The sequence below is a fragment of the Teleopsis dalmanni genome, chromosome 2 (assembly GCF_002237135.1).
Source record: "Teleopsis dalmanni isolate 2A chromosome 2, ASM223713v2, whole genome shotgun sequence".
Taxonomy (NCBI): Eukaryota; Metazoa; Arthropoda; class Insecta; order Diptera; family Diopsidae; genus Teleopsis; species Teleopsis dalmanni.
Window position 1 is genome coordinate 172,543,588 of NC_051847.1, and position 17,357 is coordinate 172,560,944.

A 17,357-nucleotide genomic window follows, 5' to 3' on the forward strand; every position below is an offset into this window, starting at 1 on the left:
TCACATTCACAACTAATGAATATTAAGAAATTGAGCTGGAAAAAATTCATAGACATAAAGTTTGTAACAATAATTTTTTTACAAATATTAAAAATCAAAATATTTATATTATATATATTTAGTTAATAATATTAAATTTTTTTTTGCGTTTTTGGAACGTGTGTACGTTTTTTATAGATAATTTTTTTAATTTTATATTTTATTTTTATTTTTGGAAATGTAGCAATAAGAGTTTGTCTTTTCCATTGTATAATATGTATTAAAAGACTTTTTATTTTTTGTTTTATATTATTTATTTATGAATTTATTCATTGTTTTTAATGTAACAATCACATATAAAACGACAAAAAATACAAAAGGATTTCGTTGAATATGCGATTTTTAGAATTTATAACCTTTTCATTTCAAAACAATTTTATTTTTATATTATACATAACTTTTTGTTTTTAATATAGTTTATTTTGTAAATTCACAATAAATTAACACTAACACAGCAATTATTAAAAAATGAGTAAAATTAAAATCACAAGATTTGTTTTTTATTTTCATTAAATATTTTTGTTGTTAGTAATTCGTGTTGACCCAATAAAGTAGCGCGTGCGCATAAAAATTTATGTATTATTCTCGATTTACTATTTTTGGCATAATTTTAATTACAAAAATGCAGTTATGTTCTATATTGTTCAGATACAATTGATACTTATGTCATTCATACCTGGATATGGAATGCATTCATCCTTAAGTGATTTGTAAGATCATATGTGCATATTTGATATATTGGACAATTTTACTAGTGTGGATCTCAACAAATCTTTCTCCACACATATACAAAAGTATCTGATATTTATGCATATACTTATATAATACACAATACAAAATAAGATAACATCAATTTATATTATAATTATTTATAACATTTTTAAATACATTATACTATTATAACAGTTAACTTATTCATGAGCCTGAGATTCTTGCTGTACTAATTTGAAACGTCGTGGGGATTTGATAGATCCTTGATGACCAAATAATGCTTTTAATTGACCTTTCTGGGCAAGTACTTTGCGTATATAACGCGAGACAAGTATCTGTGGGCGTTCCTGCCATTCATTCATGACTTCTTTGGGTGAATTAACCTAAAAATAACATAATAATTGAATAAATGATCTATATATATTGTACATATTGTACATATAAATATATATTCTAAATAAAACTAACCTGATCACCATTTAGGCGATTTAAAAGTGCAACGCAGACAACTGCTGCTTTGATCCCTGCATGATATGTCAATGCTGCAAAAATTGTGCTCTCCATTTCAATATTTACAACTCCATTTTCACGCAATTTTTCCAAATACTCCATTTTATCATTTTCACTAAATTCACAAAAAGCACCATCCAAACGTCCCTGACCTTTAATAAAAAAATATATATATTTAATGTTTAAATACAAAATATTTAATGCAAATGCTACTATTTCACTCACCTTCATAGAAATCATTTGTGCACAATGTTTTGCCAATGATGGTATCATAGGGATCATCAGTACTAGCTAATGACTTAAGTTCACGCGCTAATTTCTTATCTAATTTGGCAGGACGATGAACGGTCTTACCTAATATTGTCTATAAATTATATAAGCTATATATTTACATATTACAATAGTTTAAAAACGTGATACTTACGAATTCGTGTGAATTTCTAAGTTGACCATCTAATGCATCTTCGGTGATGATAACAGTGCCACCCTCAACTCCAATACCACCGCAAGTGCCAATACGTATAAATACTGGATCATGGCATTTGGAATGGTACATAAGTTTAATCATTTCATGCATTAATATGCTTACTGAGGGCGTTCCCATGCCGTGACTAACGCAAAGCACTGGACCTACTTTGTACATTGAGTATCGATATGAATAGGCGCTTATATCCTGCAGTTGATGCCCTGCAGGTAATTTATAACCAATTTCATTCATTATGAAATGTGCAAAGTTTTCCATGCGCTTTGGTGTTCCGCCCATGCAAACAAACTAAAAGTAAGAATTGAAAATATTTTTAATCTTTAAAACATATATTTAAAACATATATAAAAACATATATAAAGAATTAAAAATAAATATAAAATCAAAACAAATATAACTCGAAATAAAGCTGTATATATTCAATGATTTAATTAGTTGTGTTATTTATAATTGTAATAATTTTTTTTATGTTCATTTTTTTTCTCTTTTAAATCACCTTTTTATAATTAACAAGAATTAAAAATTCAGTATATTAATATTTAAAACCATTTACATAAATTTCACGACTTAAGCCAGTTTTGTCAAATTTGCATTTTGCGACTTGTTCACGCAAATAAAATGTATGTATATATAGATTGATTGAATTATATTTATTAATGCATTTAAACTAGCTTTTTCTTCACAATATGTAAATAATACTTTTATTTCACTATTATTTATTTTAAAAGGTATTTTGCAAAAGTTGTATTTATATCCAATTATTCCTAAGCGTTGTTCAAAATATTTATTTAGTTTGATTATTAAAAATTATATTAACTATTATAAATTAAATATTATATATATTAAATATTTAAATATATTAAATATTATAAAATCGAATTCAACTGCATCATAAGAGTGAGAGAGAGAGATAACATACATAATTATGATCTCCAAAAATATGTGATCTATTAAGAATAAATATTTCATGAAATAGTAATAAATTAAATAAAAATTTTTTTAATAGAATATGCCAAAAATGTTTGTAATAGCCATATTAAGCGTCGAACTTTGTCTTTCCGCTGGCCAGTTGCATAAGAATTGAAATTTAAAGACTTTTCAATGGATAGCATTGAAACAAATGGCTCTTCAATTTAATTTAAAGCTGTGGTTACCTTAAAGAACTTTGTAATGAATTGAAAAATAGAAATGAATTGAATCATTTACAGCCATAGTTGTAATAACCATGACCCGATACAGTTGTGTTAGATTTTATTAAGTTTTAATTATTATTTAGCTTAAGAGACTAAACCACATTAAGAGTAAATTATTACATTGGTTTATTAATTAATTTAGATACTAAATTACACACAGAATAAGTTAACTTAAAAGTTTATTTTTTTCAGTAGTGGAGTTACCTAAAAGTATGCCTCATTAAAACTTGATGGAACTGTGCAATAATTTGGAAATCTTTCAAATACAATAAAAACAATTTCAACTCAAAATTAAATTCTAAATTCTCAAATGAATTATATAATAAATAACAAATTAATTTATATAAAATTACTTATACAAATAAATTTTTATGTCATGTATATATTTATTCTTCTTCTGCACATTAAAAATTTTTTTCCAAATACTGCGTCAAACAGCAAAGATCTGAAACGTTGTTCTTTATTGATAATAAACATTATTGAAGCTTTTTTGACTTTGCTTATCAAATAATAGTAATAGAAAACTTGAAATTTTAAAAAAAATATTGCAAATTATGTTTTTCTACTTATCATTTCATAGCAGATAGTTCAAGTTCATATTTGTTATGATTTTTTAAAATACAAAATGATTGAGTATTTCATTATTATCTACAATATGTTATTGTCACTCACCTTAACATCACCGAACATTTCCTGTAAATCATGACTTTCACTGCCTAATGCTAAATGATAAAGTATATCCTGATCCATAAGTTCAATATTTGAATTACGTAATTTCACTGTACCATCAGAGTATCTAAAAAATTGCGAAAAATATTGGTTATATAATTTGTTATTTATTTGAATAAATGATTCTTAATTAATAATAAATATAATTATATAGCAATTTTTCATTTTATTTTGTTATTAAATAAATTTATTTGAACATTACAAAATAAACTAATAAATATATATTTCTTTATCTAATAATATTTAAAAATATAAACAAAATTTTAAAGATTTGGGAACATTTGTAAATAACGTTGAGGGACACTGTAGTTAATATACTTTATATATATATTAAAGAATGTGTTGTTATGGTTTCTACTACATAAAAATTCAAATTTTCAAATTTGATGTTTTTTTTTGTATAAGTATTTAGACTCCCTACTGTCTAGATATATATATTAAAGAAGAATAACAAATGTCAGTAGGAAGTCCTTGTAAAATAAAAAAACAGATCAAATTTGAACATTTGAATTTTTATGTAGTAGAAATCTTTCCTTAAAATGTAAAGATTATGGAGTATATATGTATGTATTGAAAGGGATATTCTATCAAACAATAGATTTGTAATAGCATAAAAAAATTATAACATGAACAAAAATAAATTTAAATAACTTAATTTAAATATAATGTTTTCAAAATAAAAATGTATAATTGTTTAAGTTTTTTTGAACTTTTTAGAATATTTTAATTTTTATTTGTGATTGACTTTTATTAAATTAATAGGAAAAATGATAAAAATAATCAAATTTTCAAAAAGTCACCATTAAGACTTGTATCTATGACTTTTAATCAATGAAAAATAACGCTATGTTAACATATAGAATCTTCAACCATTCACGAAAAAGCGCGTTTCTGAAAGTATAAACACTCTGAAACTTTTTAGTGATGGTTTTGGTCTGTAAAATGTTCTATACTGAGTATTTAAGCAAATTTATAACTGATGTTTGATATTTTTGTTTTAAGTAAAATTGATCATTTTAATCGCTTAGAAATTGCTCAATTGAGAAATGTTTCTAATCGGAGAAGACAATTTTCATCAATTTGCTAATTTCGTTAGAACATACTATGATAGATTTATTTGTATTGAAAACTGAGAAGAAGAATGTTAAGAAACATATACAATATAAAATAGTGCTAGTTTATTTTCTTAATTCAAAAAAAAATGTTTATTTCTCTGAGATTAACAATGAAGTAATTTTTTTTGATATCTAGTACTCTTTCTGAGTACTTTCTGTAATGTCATGATTTGTTTAATATGTAAGAAATATTTATATTATATTTCCAAAGAACTGTGATAATTTATTCTTCAATATTTGTTTTTATTTACCTGCTTCTTTATTGTGAGTGTTTGAACCCACTAAAACCACCTCTTAGGAATGAACAATTCCACCGCAATGTCTCCATTTCATTTCAGTAATGAAGTGGAAGAGATATGGTCAAAAGGTTTTATACTTAGTGGTCTAAGCCAGATTGTGAGTATAACAACCGCACCTTTTGTAAATACAACATTCTTATGGGCTTAGGCACTTACTGAAATTTTTTGTATCAATCGTCTTAAATATTGGTATTATAACAACTGAATAAAACGTTTATCTTCTTTTACCAATACGAAACTATATTTTAAATCTAAATTTATTGTTGTAAACATATTCTTAAATATACGAGTGTGCTTCATAAACATATTTAATTTAAACTTATTTATATTTTTTTCCACTCTATGTACATTTGTTACTTATTATATGGTTGGAATGCATATCAGTCACTATATGCAATTTTGTCTGACTGCAATAATGAATGATATTTTGCAGACTATTTAATATTAAATATTTTATATTAAAAATTTATACTCGTATGTGTAAAGTCAAATTTGGATCATACACCATAATAAAAATTTTTGAAATTAATTAAACGTTGTCATACTTGCTGAATACCATAGGTTTTTTTGTGCTTTTTTTAACATTCATTTTATACGAAATATTTAGCAATTTTATCAAATTTCCAAAGAAAATCTTTAATCAGTTGATCACGTACAACCAACTAATTTCAAAGCCGAAGTTCCAAGTATTTAACAATAATATTTTCAATAATTACTTTATTATAAAATGAATTGTTGGTAGTGATAAATGAAGAACAAATAAAAGTGTTAATTAACATTTTAAGGAATATTTTATTGCGGTTCGAAGTACTTTTTCTTTTATATAAATTCTATTATAAGACGCAATGTGAAAGTTAAATTATTTTTGGTAGGCCAACATTTGTTAAATATGTTTATGTCAAGTGTTTTATCTTTATTCACAGTTTATTTTTTTAAATTGTTGTCTTATGTAAATCTACGTTTTATCGTTCGAAATGATTTCATCGTGACTGCAGAAGTCAGCCGACTACCATTAACAGTAATCACATTACTCATTTCGATTACATTTGAATTTAATTTCTTCTTCTTCTTCTATGTTTGTTTTTGTTTTGGCAAATGGCAAAATGCTTATGTATGTGCTTGTATTTGTGTCACCGACACACCCCCTTAATGTGTTTCACTGTATATGACGCAAACCTTGGCAAATATTTGATAATATTATTTGTTTTCAAAGTTTTTTTTGTTTTTATTTTTGACATTTTATTATGAACACAATTTCATTAGGGGAAGCCTTAATTGCAAAGAATTGTCCATATTTTCCCCTAAATTTGCATTGTTAATGTTATATAAAAGTCGGCTCCATTAAATGAAAGACAATTAAAAATCGATTAAATTCTTAGAAAAAAAACATTTTTTTACGTGCTTTAATATTTTTGATCTACTTAAGTCAATAGAAATAACAATGAATTGCTTAAGTTAAGCTGAAATTAAAATCAGTTATTATGATTTTTTGCAGGTCTCTAGCTGTTATTAAAATCCAGTTTGTTAGAAATGACAATGATTAATGAATAATGATTTTTTTTTATAAATATAATTTCCAAAATTGACATATAATTATAGTAAATTTTATTAAATATTATGACCCAATTGTATCAATTTTATTGCAGATTAACTATTTTTCGTTTAGCTAAAGATGGCATGATTATTTGTATCAGATCGATAATACTTTTTTATACTAAATGAATCATCAAATTGGAATATTAAAATAACATTGCAATCATCATTTCATTTTATTACAATGATTTATCTATAGGTTTGATAGTTTTATATACCTATGTTTAAAGACAAATTTTTTGTATTAGAACTGCATATACAATAAATTCCAAACTATTGTTTTACTTAATTGCAATTAAATTTTTTTCATTTTATCTTCTCATTTTCAATACGTTATAAAGATGCAATTACGAGATTTAAATATACATAGATAGAAATCATCATTTTATTTTATTACAATGATTTGTAGATAGGTTTGATAGTTCTATATATATTTGACGACAATTTTTATATTAGAACTGCATATACAATAAACTCAAAACTGTTGTTTGACTAAATTTCAAGTCAATTTTTTTCATTTTATCAAATCATTTTAAATACGTTTCGTTCCGTTTTCGTATATAGTTTGAGGGCTCTATCATTTATGTACTTTTTGTTCGGATCAATCTTGAGATCCCTGAGGATGATATTCGTTCTATTGTGCTATTCAAATATAAAATTCCTTATCGGCTAGCAGACAAACCAAATGATAAACCTTTTATTGTACCATGGCACCTTAAAAAGTCTTCTCAAAGCCTGGCGAACAAAATCCAGCTGGCGAATAGTAGTACTCAACGCTACACACCAATATAAAGTATATATTATATCAGCTTCCTGTTCTTTGCATTAAAATTTTCAGTTTTGAATAGTGGTTGGAGGTGAAGAAGAATTTTGGCACAGCTTATTATTTTCAATTGAACATGTTTAAGCCATGTGAATCGTTTGATCATCGTAATGCCTAGATATTTAATGCTATCCTTCCAGTTTATTGCCATATCTCCCACTCTCACTCTCAACGGGTTCTGTCTCCTCTTACGCATAATGAACAGAGTCTTAGTTTTTGCATTATTGACTTTTATTTTTAATTTCTGAAAATACTCCAGGATGAAGTTTATATGCTCCTGAAGTGTATTGTTAATGTTGAGAACACATTTACTATTCTATTTTTTATAAACTGATTTTATTTATTTATTCTATTTTTTATAAGAAAACTAAATTAATAAACATAAAAATAATACTAAAATTAATATTGGATACTAAAATACATAGTCAATTTCATATAATTGTTTTTATAAAAATAAAATTTATTATTTGTGATAGATTATTCGTACAACTATGTGGCTTGCTTACTGGGAGCATAATTTTTTCATTTTTTATATAATTTTTAATAAAATATAAATATTAAAATATAAACATGTTATTTAACATACAAGTGACATGTTGTACACATCATTTATTTAAAAAAAGTACAAAAAATTTTAAAAAATTAAACATAAATTGAATATAAAAAATAATTTTCTAATATCATTTTAAACACTATTAGTGCTGTTTAGCTTATTAGAAATTTTTTAATAATAAGTCTAACATTCGTAATAGTTTTACCTTACAAACTGTATATTACTTTTCTTAAATTATTTTAATGAATTTAAAAATTAAATTGATTCGCGATACGATAATCTAAAACTATGATCAGATCAGAGTGTGTATTTTTGCGTGCCGAGTCAGATAAATGTTCTGATGCAACAACAATTAACACCAATCAATACAAGAGAACTTAGAATAAATGCATACTTGATAGATATCTTATATCGAGATACTGGTAGGTTACAGATCAGATGAGCAACTTCAATCTTTTTGTTTTCGGACCCACAGTTTTTATAGTCATTGTTAAAGAAACCTGCAATCGTATATGATTATAGGCACACCACGTCTAGTTTAGCATCTGCATGTAGCGTTTTGTCCACTTTTAAAGTATTTTGTTTGTATAGCTAGTTTAACTGAGGCTAAAGGGAGATTTAATTTAATTTTATATTACATTTTATTGCGCAAAATTTTTAATCAATTCCGCTGTCCTATATCTGCCTATATCTGGAGTATATAATACTCCTGCCAAGTATTTGGTTGTAACGACAACATTTAATGGCTCAATATATATTTAATAATACTACAACAGTTTATCCGTCCAATTAAAGCAATAATAATCACGTTAAATCACTAAATTCACAAGTCTAACAAAGTGTGTTCTTGTTATATATATACATGCATATTGAAAACTATTAAAATGCCCATGGGTGGCACGTGTAGCTGTGTTATTTAAATCAATGAAGCTTTAACGAGATCATAAGTGTTAGAAGTGGAAGTCTTAATGATTGCATTTTACAGATACTAGATTAGGTATGAGTAATTAAAATTTACGTATTAGATTAGTAATAGAAATTAAGCACAGTATTACATTTTTTTTTAAAAATAAAATATTTTTTTAATATTATTTAGAGAACAGAGTTATTTATTTCAATAGTACAAATTAATTATTTTATTGTTAAAATAAAAAAAAAATTTTTGTGGTTTAATTTTATAATCGACTAAATCGATTTTTTATTAATTTAAAATACACAAGTCTGATTTATTTTTTTGTTTATTTTAGTTCTGGTTTTGTACTATATATTTTTAATTCATTACATTGACCGTTATAAATTTTTTTATTAAACTGAAAATTTTAAGTAAAAAATATATAAAATTATATTGTTATTTGATTTAAAAAAAAAACAACATAATATAAGAACACATAAGAACTTATTAGGAAAGCATAACAATTGTAATTAAAAATGGGGAAGAACATAAATTTGTGTCCAATACGAAATTTAAAAAAACTGCTGTCCCATCAGAAAATATTATTTATCAGAGAAAATATCAGAAAAATTTACTAGATTGAATTCATTTATTTTAGTAGATTGAAATAACTGAGTTACAAGACCTGGCCTTTCTTGATGGTTTCAAAGTAATTTAAAAATCTTTCAGTAAAATAACATTAGTAAATTTAAGGACTGTACCAAAGTGACGTATTACTTAACATATTTCATCACCTCACCAATTTAATTAAGTATAACTGGTGTAAACATAACAGGGATCTTTTTTCAACCCTGTATAACATCCTAACATGTAACATCTGTTAAAATGATTTCTTATAAGGTGAGTTGTTATTGAATTATTTCTTCCTACCTTGTGAGTTTATGCACCTCTGAGAAGATGTCGTCTTCTTCTAATTCGCGTTCCAGCAGCTGTGTGCCATTTCCATTGCTGTGTGCGCGATCGAAATGCAGTTTGTAGTCATGGTGTTTGTGAGCGTCTGTTTCATCAATAACAAGTCCAGTTGGTGGCATTTTTTAATTATATATTTTTTATTTGTGCAAAATTTGAAATTTAAAAACACAACACAAGAATTTATTCAGTTTTATTTTCTGAAATTTTTATTATAATATTTATTCACTTTTCATAAATTCTCCCGATTTTATTTTCCTTCGTTTAAAATAATTCCAAACGTCTTACTGCGGCAGCTGTAGAAATCCAACTGAATTGTGTTTACGCCACGAAGCGATCTTTTATAATTTGTACTTGCAAAACATAGACAAATGTAAAGCACACAATACCACAATTTAGCAACACATTTAAGCAAAAACAATTCAAATATTTTTTTGTTATTTTTTACTAAACAAACTAAAAACGTCAGCTGTATTTTGCACTGTAGCTGGGAGCGTAACTACCAAATACATTGCCATATATTCGTCATAGAGACTCATACTGCTTTGTAGTCGTTTCATTCGCCGTTTTATGAGATGGTATGTATGTAGGTAAATATGTTTGTAAGACTATAGCTTTGGCAGATATACTAACTTCCACCTAATGAGACCATTTTTATGAGCAAAACAAAACGAAAAAATTGAAAAAAGAATTCAGCGAAAACATCATACAAAACATAATAGAAAAACACACGACTTGAACCAGTAAAACCAAAAGAAATCGGTTATCAGTTTGGACCCCTCAGCCACGGTTTGCTTTTTTCATTATTTTTATTAGATTTTTTATAATTAACAATTATTAGCTAATTAGCAGATAGTGTCAATATCAGCAAATAAAAAAACAATACTAAGTTGTGCAGATGCGTAATCAAAACATGCTTATCTTGAAATTTGCTACTAATTTGAACTACGGGAAAGCACAAATTGCATTATGATACCGTCGTTTACGGTATTTGTAGGGGCAGTTGGTACACTTGAAGTGTGTAGTACTTTTAGTTTTAATGAAGATTATTAAGTTCTGTTTTATTGATTAAATAATTTTCTACCAGTACCAGTGTCAAACTTAATAGTAGCTCTTCTTTCTGTTTATATTGCAGTATAATTGTTTACTTTATAATTTGTAATTTTTTATTCATTTGTGAAATAGCTTTGTGCTGCAAAAATTAGTTCTTTTTGTGAGCAAAGAGCATTGTTTTGTAGGACTTTAATATAAATATTTATTTACTTTTTTGTTTTGACTATACCATTCAGTTACAGTACCGACCTGCACATAAATAAATAAAAGTGCAAAATATGTTATATAAAAGCGTAGTATGTATTGTATTTAAGTAGACGTTATTCATGCATTAGCGCTCTTGAGATACTTAAATACTTACACACTGACTTACTAACATATTCTGAGCTGTTAACAATTTTAACGTAAATGACGAGCCTCTAAAGCACTTTTTTATAGCTTTTATCTTTAATTTGTGCTTCATTTTTCATTCATTTTTGTTTAACTTCACAGTTTTTAAAATTGTATTTGTTACGAAAATACATAAACAAAACATTTAAAATACGTATATGTAGTTATGACAAATTTAAATTATATATACCGACATGCTGTTGTATATAATTTATATATGAAGTTTTATTTAGTTTCCATGAAGTATTTTTCGTGGTTTAAGTTTACAGGGTACTTTTTTTAAAAAATTCGTTAATTTTAGTTAAAAACAAATGTTTATAAATTTTATATAATATTCATAAAATCATATTTGATAAATAAAAACTATAATATTTTCTCTAAAAGTAAAAAATGTTGATGAGTATATTTCGTGTATCGAGAAATGCAAAATTCATATGATATCCTAGGGGTCCATGGTATGAAACGCCATTCAACCTCACAAAAAAAAAAACTTGAATCATAAGGATATTATACACGTGATTTTATCGTATTATTTTATTTTTAAAAATATTAAATCGTACTACATATTACATAATATGATATTTCGAGCTCCAGAAATTTAGCTATATTTTTCGATGAGGCTAACATATCCAATGTTTTAGTATGATGTATTTAAAAGTGTAATATGTATAATATAAAAAATTAGTACTAAATATAATAAAGTCATATATGAAATTCATAAATAATTCCTTGGTCTAAAATATGAAAAACATTAATAGGAATGTGGCTGGAGTCAAAGAAAAATGTAACCGTAAAATAGAAACTTATGTATATTCAAAAATCTCTCCATATCCTAACAATTACTCATCCTAACAAAAATATCTTAAACAAAATTTTAATGTTTTGCCTAATATGTTTATGTAGATTTGGAAGATATAAAGCATCAAAACTAATTTATTTGGGGAACTAAAAAAATACAAAAATACAGAAATGCACAAATGCAAAAATTTACTTAAGTATATAAGTACATAGAAAATATAGAATATGAAGTGTTTTTAAAAAACAAAAGTTTGGACTGAACAGCTTTTTTAGAACTCTTTTAGCAGTTATCCTAGTTTCAGTGTAATCAAAATATTCACACATCTGTGGAAACTTAAAAGACTAACTACAACACTGCATTGATATACACAAAGAGTAAATACAAAAAAGTGAGTTATATAGTATAATAATTGATATTGAGGCTAATTGCACAAAATATAAATAACTCACTTTTGTGAGAAGTTCGTTTTCAAGATTTGTGTCAAAAGCCTTTAAAGCCACATGTAGCATAAACGACTCTAAAGTTTTATACTATAAATTCAACAGTGTAATTATAAGTCTTAAAATATCTTGATAGAAATAATTGCGGCATATGTTTAGATACATAGGTTTTTCATTATGGTAGGCCAGAGACAATTAAAGCCCTTCAATTTCCCACAATAAAAGCAAAGCGGACTAAACGGACTAGCTGATGTAATTTTTTTCTGCGTTCCCGAACGTAGGCAATTTCAAGGAAGTGAAAAAGTAAATTCCAGGCAGTTTTTATTATTCTGCATACGGTCGATATGCTTTTGAGTAGAGCTACTCAAGGGTGCTTTCGGGAGTTGTGATTTATGTTTCCTTAGAGTTAGTCAAGGGAAGCGCTAACCTCTACTGATTTAATTTTCTTATAATATTGCAATATAAAACACTGTGGATCCATTAACAGGGACCGTCTGAACATTATACGCCTTATTTTCTTATCCATGCTGCAAAAAACTGTGTGTTGTTTTTAACTGTCATTGTAGAAGTTGTGGAAATTTACATGAGAAAGATTCAATCAAGCAATTTCTTTGTAGCTGTTTAGTTTTGGCTAAGAAGTAAAAGATTTTCAAAGAAATACATCTTCGATAGTTTGTGAACTTGACTGTTAATCTGTCATCCATAAGAAAGATGTGTTAAGTTAGCTTAAGTTAAAGTGGATCGAGTTTTTATTTTTTTATGTTTTATGTATTTTACAATTTTCTATGCATATAAGCGTGACCAACTTAAAAGTATAACCTCATATGTATCTTCCAGATTTTGTTCTCTTGTTTTCCTTGTTTTCAAGGCCTTCAATTAAATTATATACCTGTTGTTGACTTATGTGTTTTAGATGTCAGTCGCAAGAATATTCAACCTACAGTTATTAAGTAGATGTAAAGTATTTTCTCCATCTTAACTTTATAATTAGGCTGTAAAAATAAAAAATATACTAATCACTTTTACTGTATTGTTTAAAACGGGATATTTACGTGATATACTTAATTTTATATACCTAATAGCGTTGATTAAATAAAAATATGCCTTTTATATAAAACACCATGAAATTAAACAATTCCAATTTTGGTTGAAGTAATTTAGATAAAGCTTAGTAGAAGTTAATTAAGTTCTTATAAATTTTTATACATTTCAATAGAATAAAACTGGTATCAATAAAACAAACGGTTTTCTCTGTTATAAATAAATTAAATAAAATTCTTTTGCATTTTTAATCACTTGTGGAATGACATTGACAATATTTAAATTACTAAACATTTACTAAAATTGAATAAATTAGAATCCAGAGATAAAAATTTGTTTAATATTGAACCACGTTGTATTTAAATATCTATACTAGTATTTAAACAAGATATTTATTTAAATAAAATAACATTTATATATATTTCATACAAATATATATTACAATTTTTTGTTATATATATACATGTTTTGGGCCTTTATCAAAGCGGTATATTTTAAAGTCTTTTAATATTAGTTTCAAAACATTATTTTTCTTTTGTCATCAAAATATAATAGAAAATAATATATTAGTAAAGTATTGAAAATTTTACGTCAGTGCGGTACCTAAAACTTAAAAATTATTTAAAAAGTAAAGAAAATAGAAGATCTTGAAATGTTAATAATATTCGCAGGCAAATTAAAATAAAAACGGAAGCAGAAAAAAAGGGTTAAATTTTTGTGAAATAATAAATTTAGATCATAAAACCTTTATAAGAAACTTTGAATATCGAAATGGACTTTTTTCCGTTTCGGCTTTATTAAAAAAAATATATCGGTTCGGTTGAGATTGCGGTTGTTAGTACAACAAAATTTTGGTAATCGTTTTATTCATTATTTTTAAAAGGCACAGTTAACGAATTTATGTATAAAAATTTCTATGTTAATAAATAAAAGGTGATTTTGAACTTTTAACATTCACGCATTAAAGTTTTATCAGCTGAAAAAATATGAACATACAAACGCAGGATCCGAATTGTAGAGTACTAAATCCAAAGTTCTTGAACTTTTTTTCGCTTTTCGTTGCGGTTCAGTTCTGTTTGGTTGAAATTACTTAAATTGTACACATATATGTATGCATACTTAAACTTCGCTGATTATAACAATTACGTATATTTCTTGTACTATCAGTTTATTTAAGCTTGCTTAAGATTTAAAAATCGACCCTGTGTTTTTTATGTAGTTACGGTTTTTACACATTTTTACTTATTTACAATACTTATTGTTTTAGTTTCATATTAAAATAGATTATGTTTTCTTTAAGTATTACTAATATTGCGTTAGCTGTTTATAGCAAATATGCGTCAGATGAAATACAAAATAAAAAAAAAAATATCCAATCCAAACAGTTGTTATTACTAACAGCTGCGTCAATTCAGCGAAATTGAATTCCAGTTAATAGTCGTCAGTAATAATTTTGATGGTTAAAAGTCACTGGCTCAAGTGCTACAGAAATAATATATCAATTCTGAAAAAGAATCTTAGCTGAGTAGTTAAAGCACGCGGTAATTGTTGTCTGGTATTTCAAAATAATGAAACCACAGACTATTTAGTGTACATTTTGTTAAAAATTTATAATAATTTTTTTTCGCTTTTCAAATTAGGTTGGCTTTTGCAGTGTGGCATACCGAAATTGACTAGTTTAAGTGTTTGCCACACAAAAACATTACTGGGTATTCTTTTTGAATGAAGTATCTATCTGATTTATCAGATACTCATGTTGAGTAAAGAAGATTTAATGAAAATTTGTACATTATTTGTTTTGGACTTTGTCAAATTTAGTACGTGATCAACACAACGAAGACCATTTTTTACTAATATCAAATGCGACATTATTGATAAGTGCGTAATCTGTCTTAATTAATTCATTTAACAATGCACTTATAATGATAACAAGTTTTCAGATAATTTTTATAAAAATTACATTTAAGAGATATTGCAATATTATCAATTAAATAAATATTGTTATTAAATATTTGGTATGCACTTTACGAAAGTATCTGTCTGGTATTATTAAGTAAAGTTCTGTTGAGTACATAATCTTGCCTTAATTATGTTTTTTTAATAAATTCATAAAACATCAAACCAAACAATACATATTTCAATATACAACACTTATAATCCGTTAAAATTGGTATTGATTTATTGCAATAAATAAAAGTATTGCGATTAACTAAAATAGGCTTTTAAGCTGGCCATTTTGAATAATTGCAATTGCATGAAACCTCAAATTTTGTTGTTACCTAGTACATACTAAACTTTGTAGAATTGCTATATTTCTAGTAGATCATAAATATCGATGAAATAAGTTGTACTGACCGTTTATTCGCAACAAACAAGATACAAAAAGTGTCATTTCTTCTTTAGTTTCGCCATCATTTCTTGTATAGTACTTTTTATAGACTTTTTAATTTAATAGATTTCATAAAAATATTTATTAGATTCAACCATCAATCATCACTTTTATACAGATTGTTGATGTTCATTTATATTTATTTTTTTTTAAATAATTTCCTGTAACACATTTATTGTAGGAACCATCAGCCACATAAATATAAGATTAAATTGCGTAAAAAAATGCACATTATGTTATATGAATTTATTTCATTTAAATATTGTTGTTATAACTTACAAGGACAGGAGTAAGTTGGTATGTTAAGTTTGAAAAAATATTGGTTACTAGATATATATATCTTATATTACAATGTTGTTTGTTTGTTATTGAATGACATGAATGTTGTTTAAAGTGAAGAGAAAAGTAAGATAAAGGAATAGCAAGAGAGGTGAGAGAAAGACATTGAAGTGAAAAAGAATGAAAGAGAGAAATGAAGAGAGAGCAAGAAAGATAGAGAAAGAGGGAGATGGACAAAACAAAACGAAGAGAAAACCAAAAACTGAGGTTTATATTTAGGGTACCTATCAAAGTCATGTTATGTAGAGTGTTACGGGTATATTAAAACACATGTAATGCAGAGTGTAACATTAGTTTGTCAATTTTCTATTTTTGCTACTAGTTTTGTACTTTTTGGTTGTGCCTAAATTTTAAAGGAAATATATACATATTTATATATGTGGCAACAGTACGAACGACATGGCAACCCTTACAAACAGTCGAATGTCACTTTCACAAAACGGATAACTTTGGCAACTCTAAATAAGAGAAAACTATAAGTAACACGATGTCAAACAAAGGGTACGTGTTGATATTAAAAAGTAGTTTGTATTACATTATATATCTTGTATGCTCAATAAAATAGTTGACAAAAACAACTAAATATACATACATAAAATACGACTTTGACTGAGTGAGGAGCCACATATAGCCCTGAATCTCATGACCGAATTTAAGCCAACATTTATTTTTTCTCTCTCTCTTTCTCTCTATTTCAGTATTTAGTTAGCATTGAAAGCAACAACAATTTTGATTTTGACGTGCCCGTGACACTAGTCAAAACTATATCTTTTGGGCTTTGATGAAAATGCATGTTATGCAGATTGTCACAGAAATTGTAATAATTTGCTTCTAAAAGACATAAATGTTGATATTTATTACTGAATAAGTAACGAGGCACAGATAGCCTCGACTTTCATGACCAAATTTGAAGTGAAATATTGTGTTTTCTGCCATTCTCAATTTTATAATTTGCATTGAAAACAACAACAATTTAGCTTATGAAACTCTACATAA

The 17,357-nt window shown here is 26.0% G+C and overlaps 1 protein-coding gene across 2 annotated transcripts in view; it reads right to left on the reverse strand.

The window, feature by feature from the left end:
• Positions 1-536: 536 nt before the first annotated feature.
• Positions 537-17,357, reverse strand: part of LOC119678757 (uridine phosphorylase 1-like) — a 34,313-nt gene continuing 17,492 nt past the window's right edge. The window contains exons 1-6 of one of the 2 annotated variants that reach the window (XM_038090798.1): positions 9,872-10,101; positions 3,610-3,733; positions 1,685-2,032; positions 1,486-1,624; positions 1,219-1,412; positions 537-1,133 (exon numbers count right to left, since the gene is read on the reverse strand). In XM_038090798.1, coding sequence (XP_037946726.1) covers positions 951-1,133; positions 1,219-1,412; positions 1,486-1,624; positions 1,685-2,032; positions 3,610-3,733; positions 9,872-10,032 — 1,149 coding nt within the window. In that variant the 5' untranslated portion in view covers positions 10,033-10,101 and the 3' untranslated portion in view covers positions 537-950. Of the gene's footprint in view, positions 1,134-1,218; positions 1,413-1,485; positions 1,625-1,684; positions 2,033-3,609; positions 3,734-9,871; positions 10,102-17,357 lie in introns of those variants that run through there. The other variant, XM_038090799.1, reaches the window with a different exon arrangement.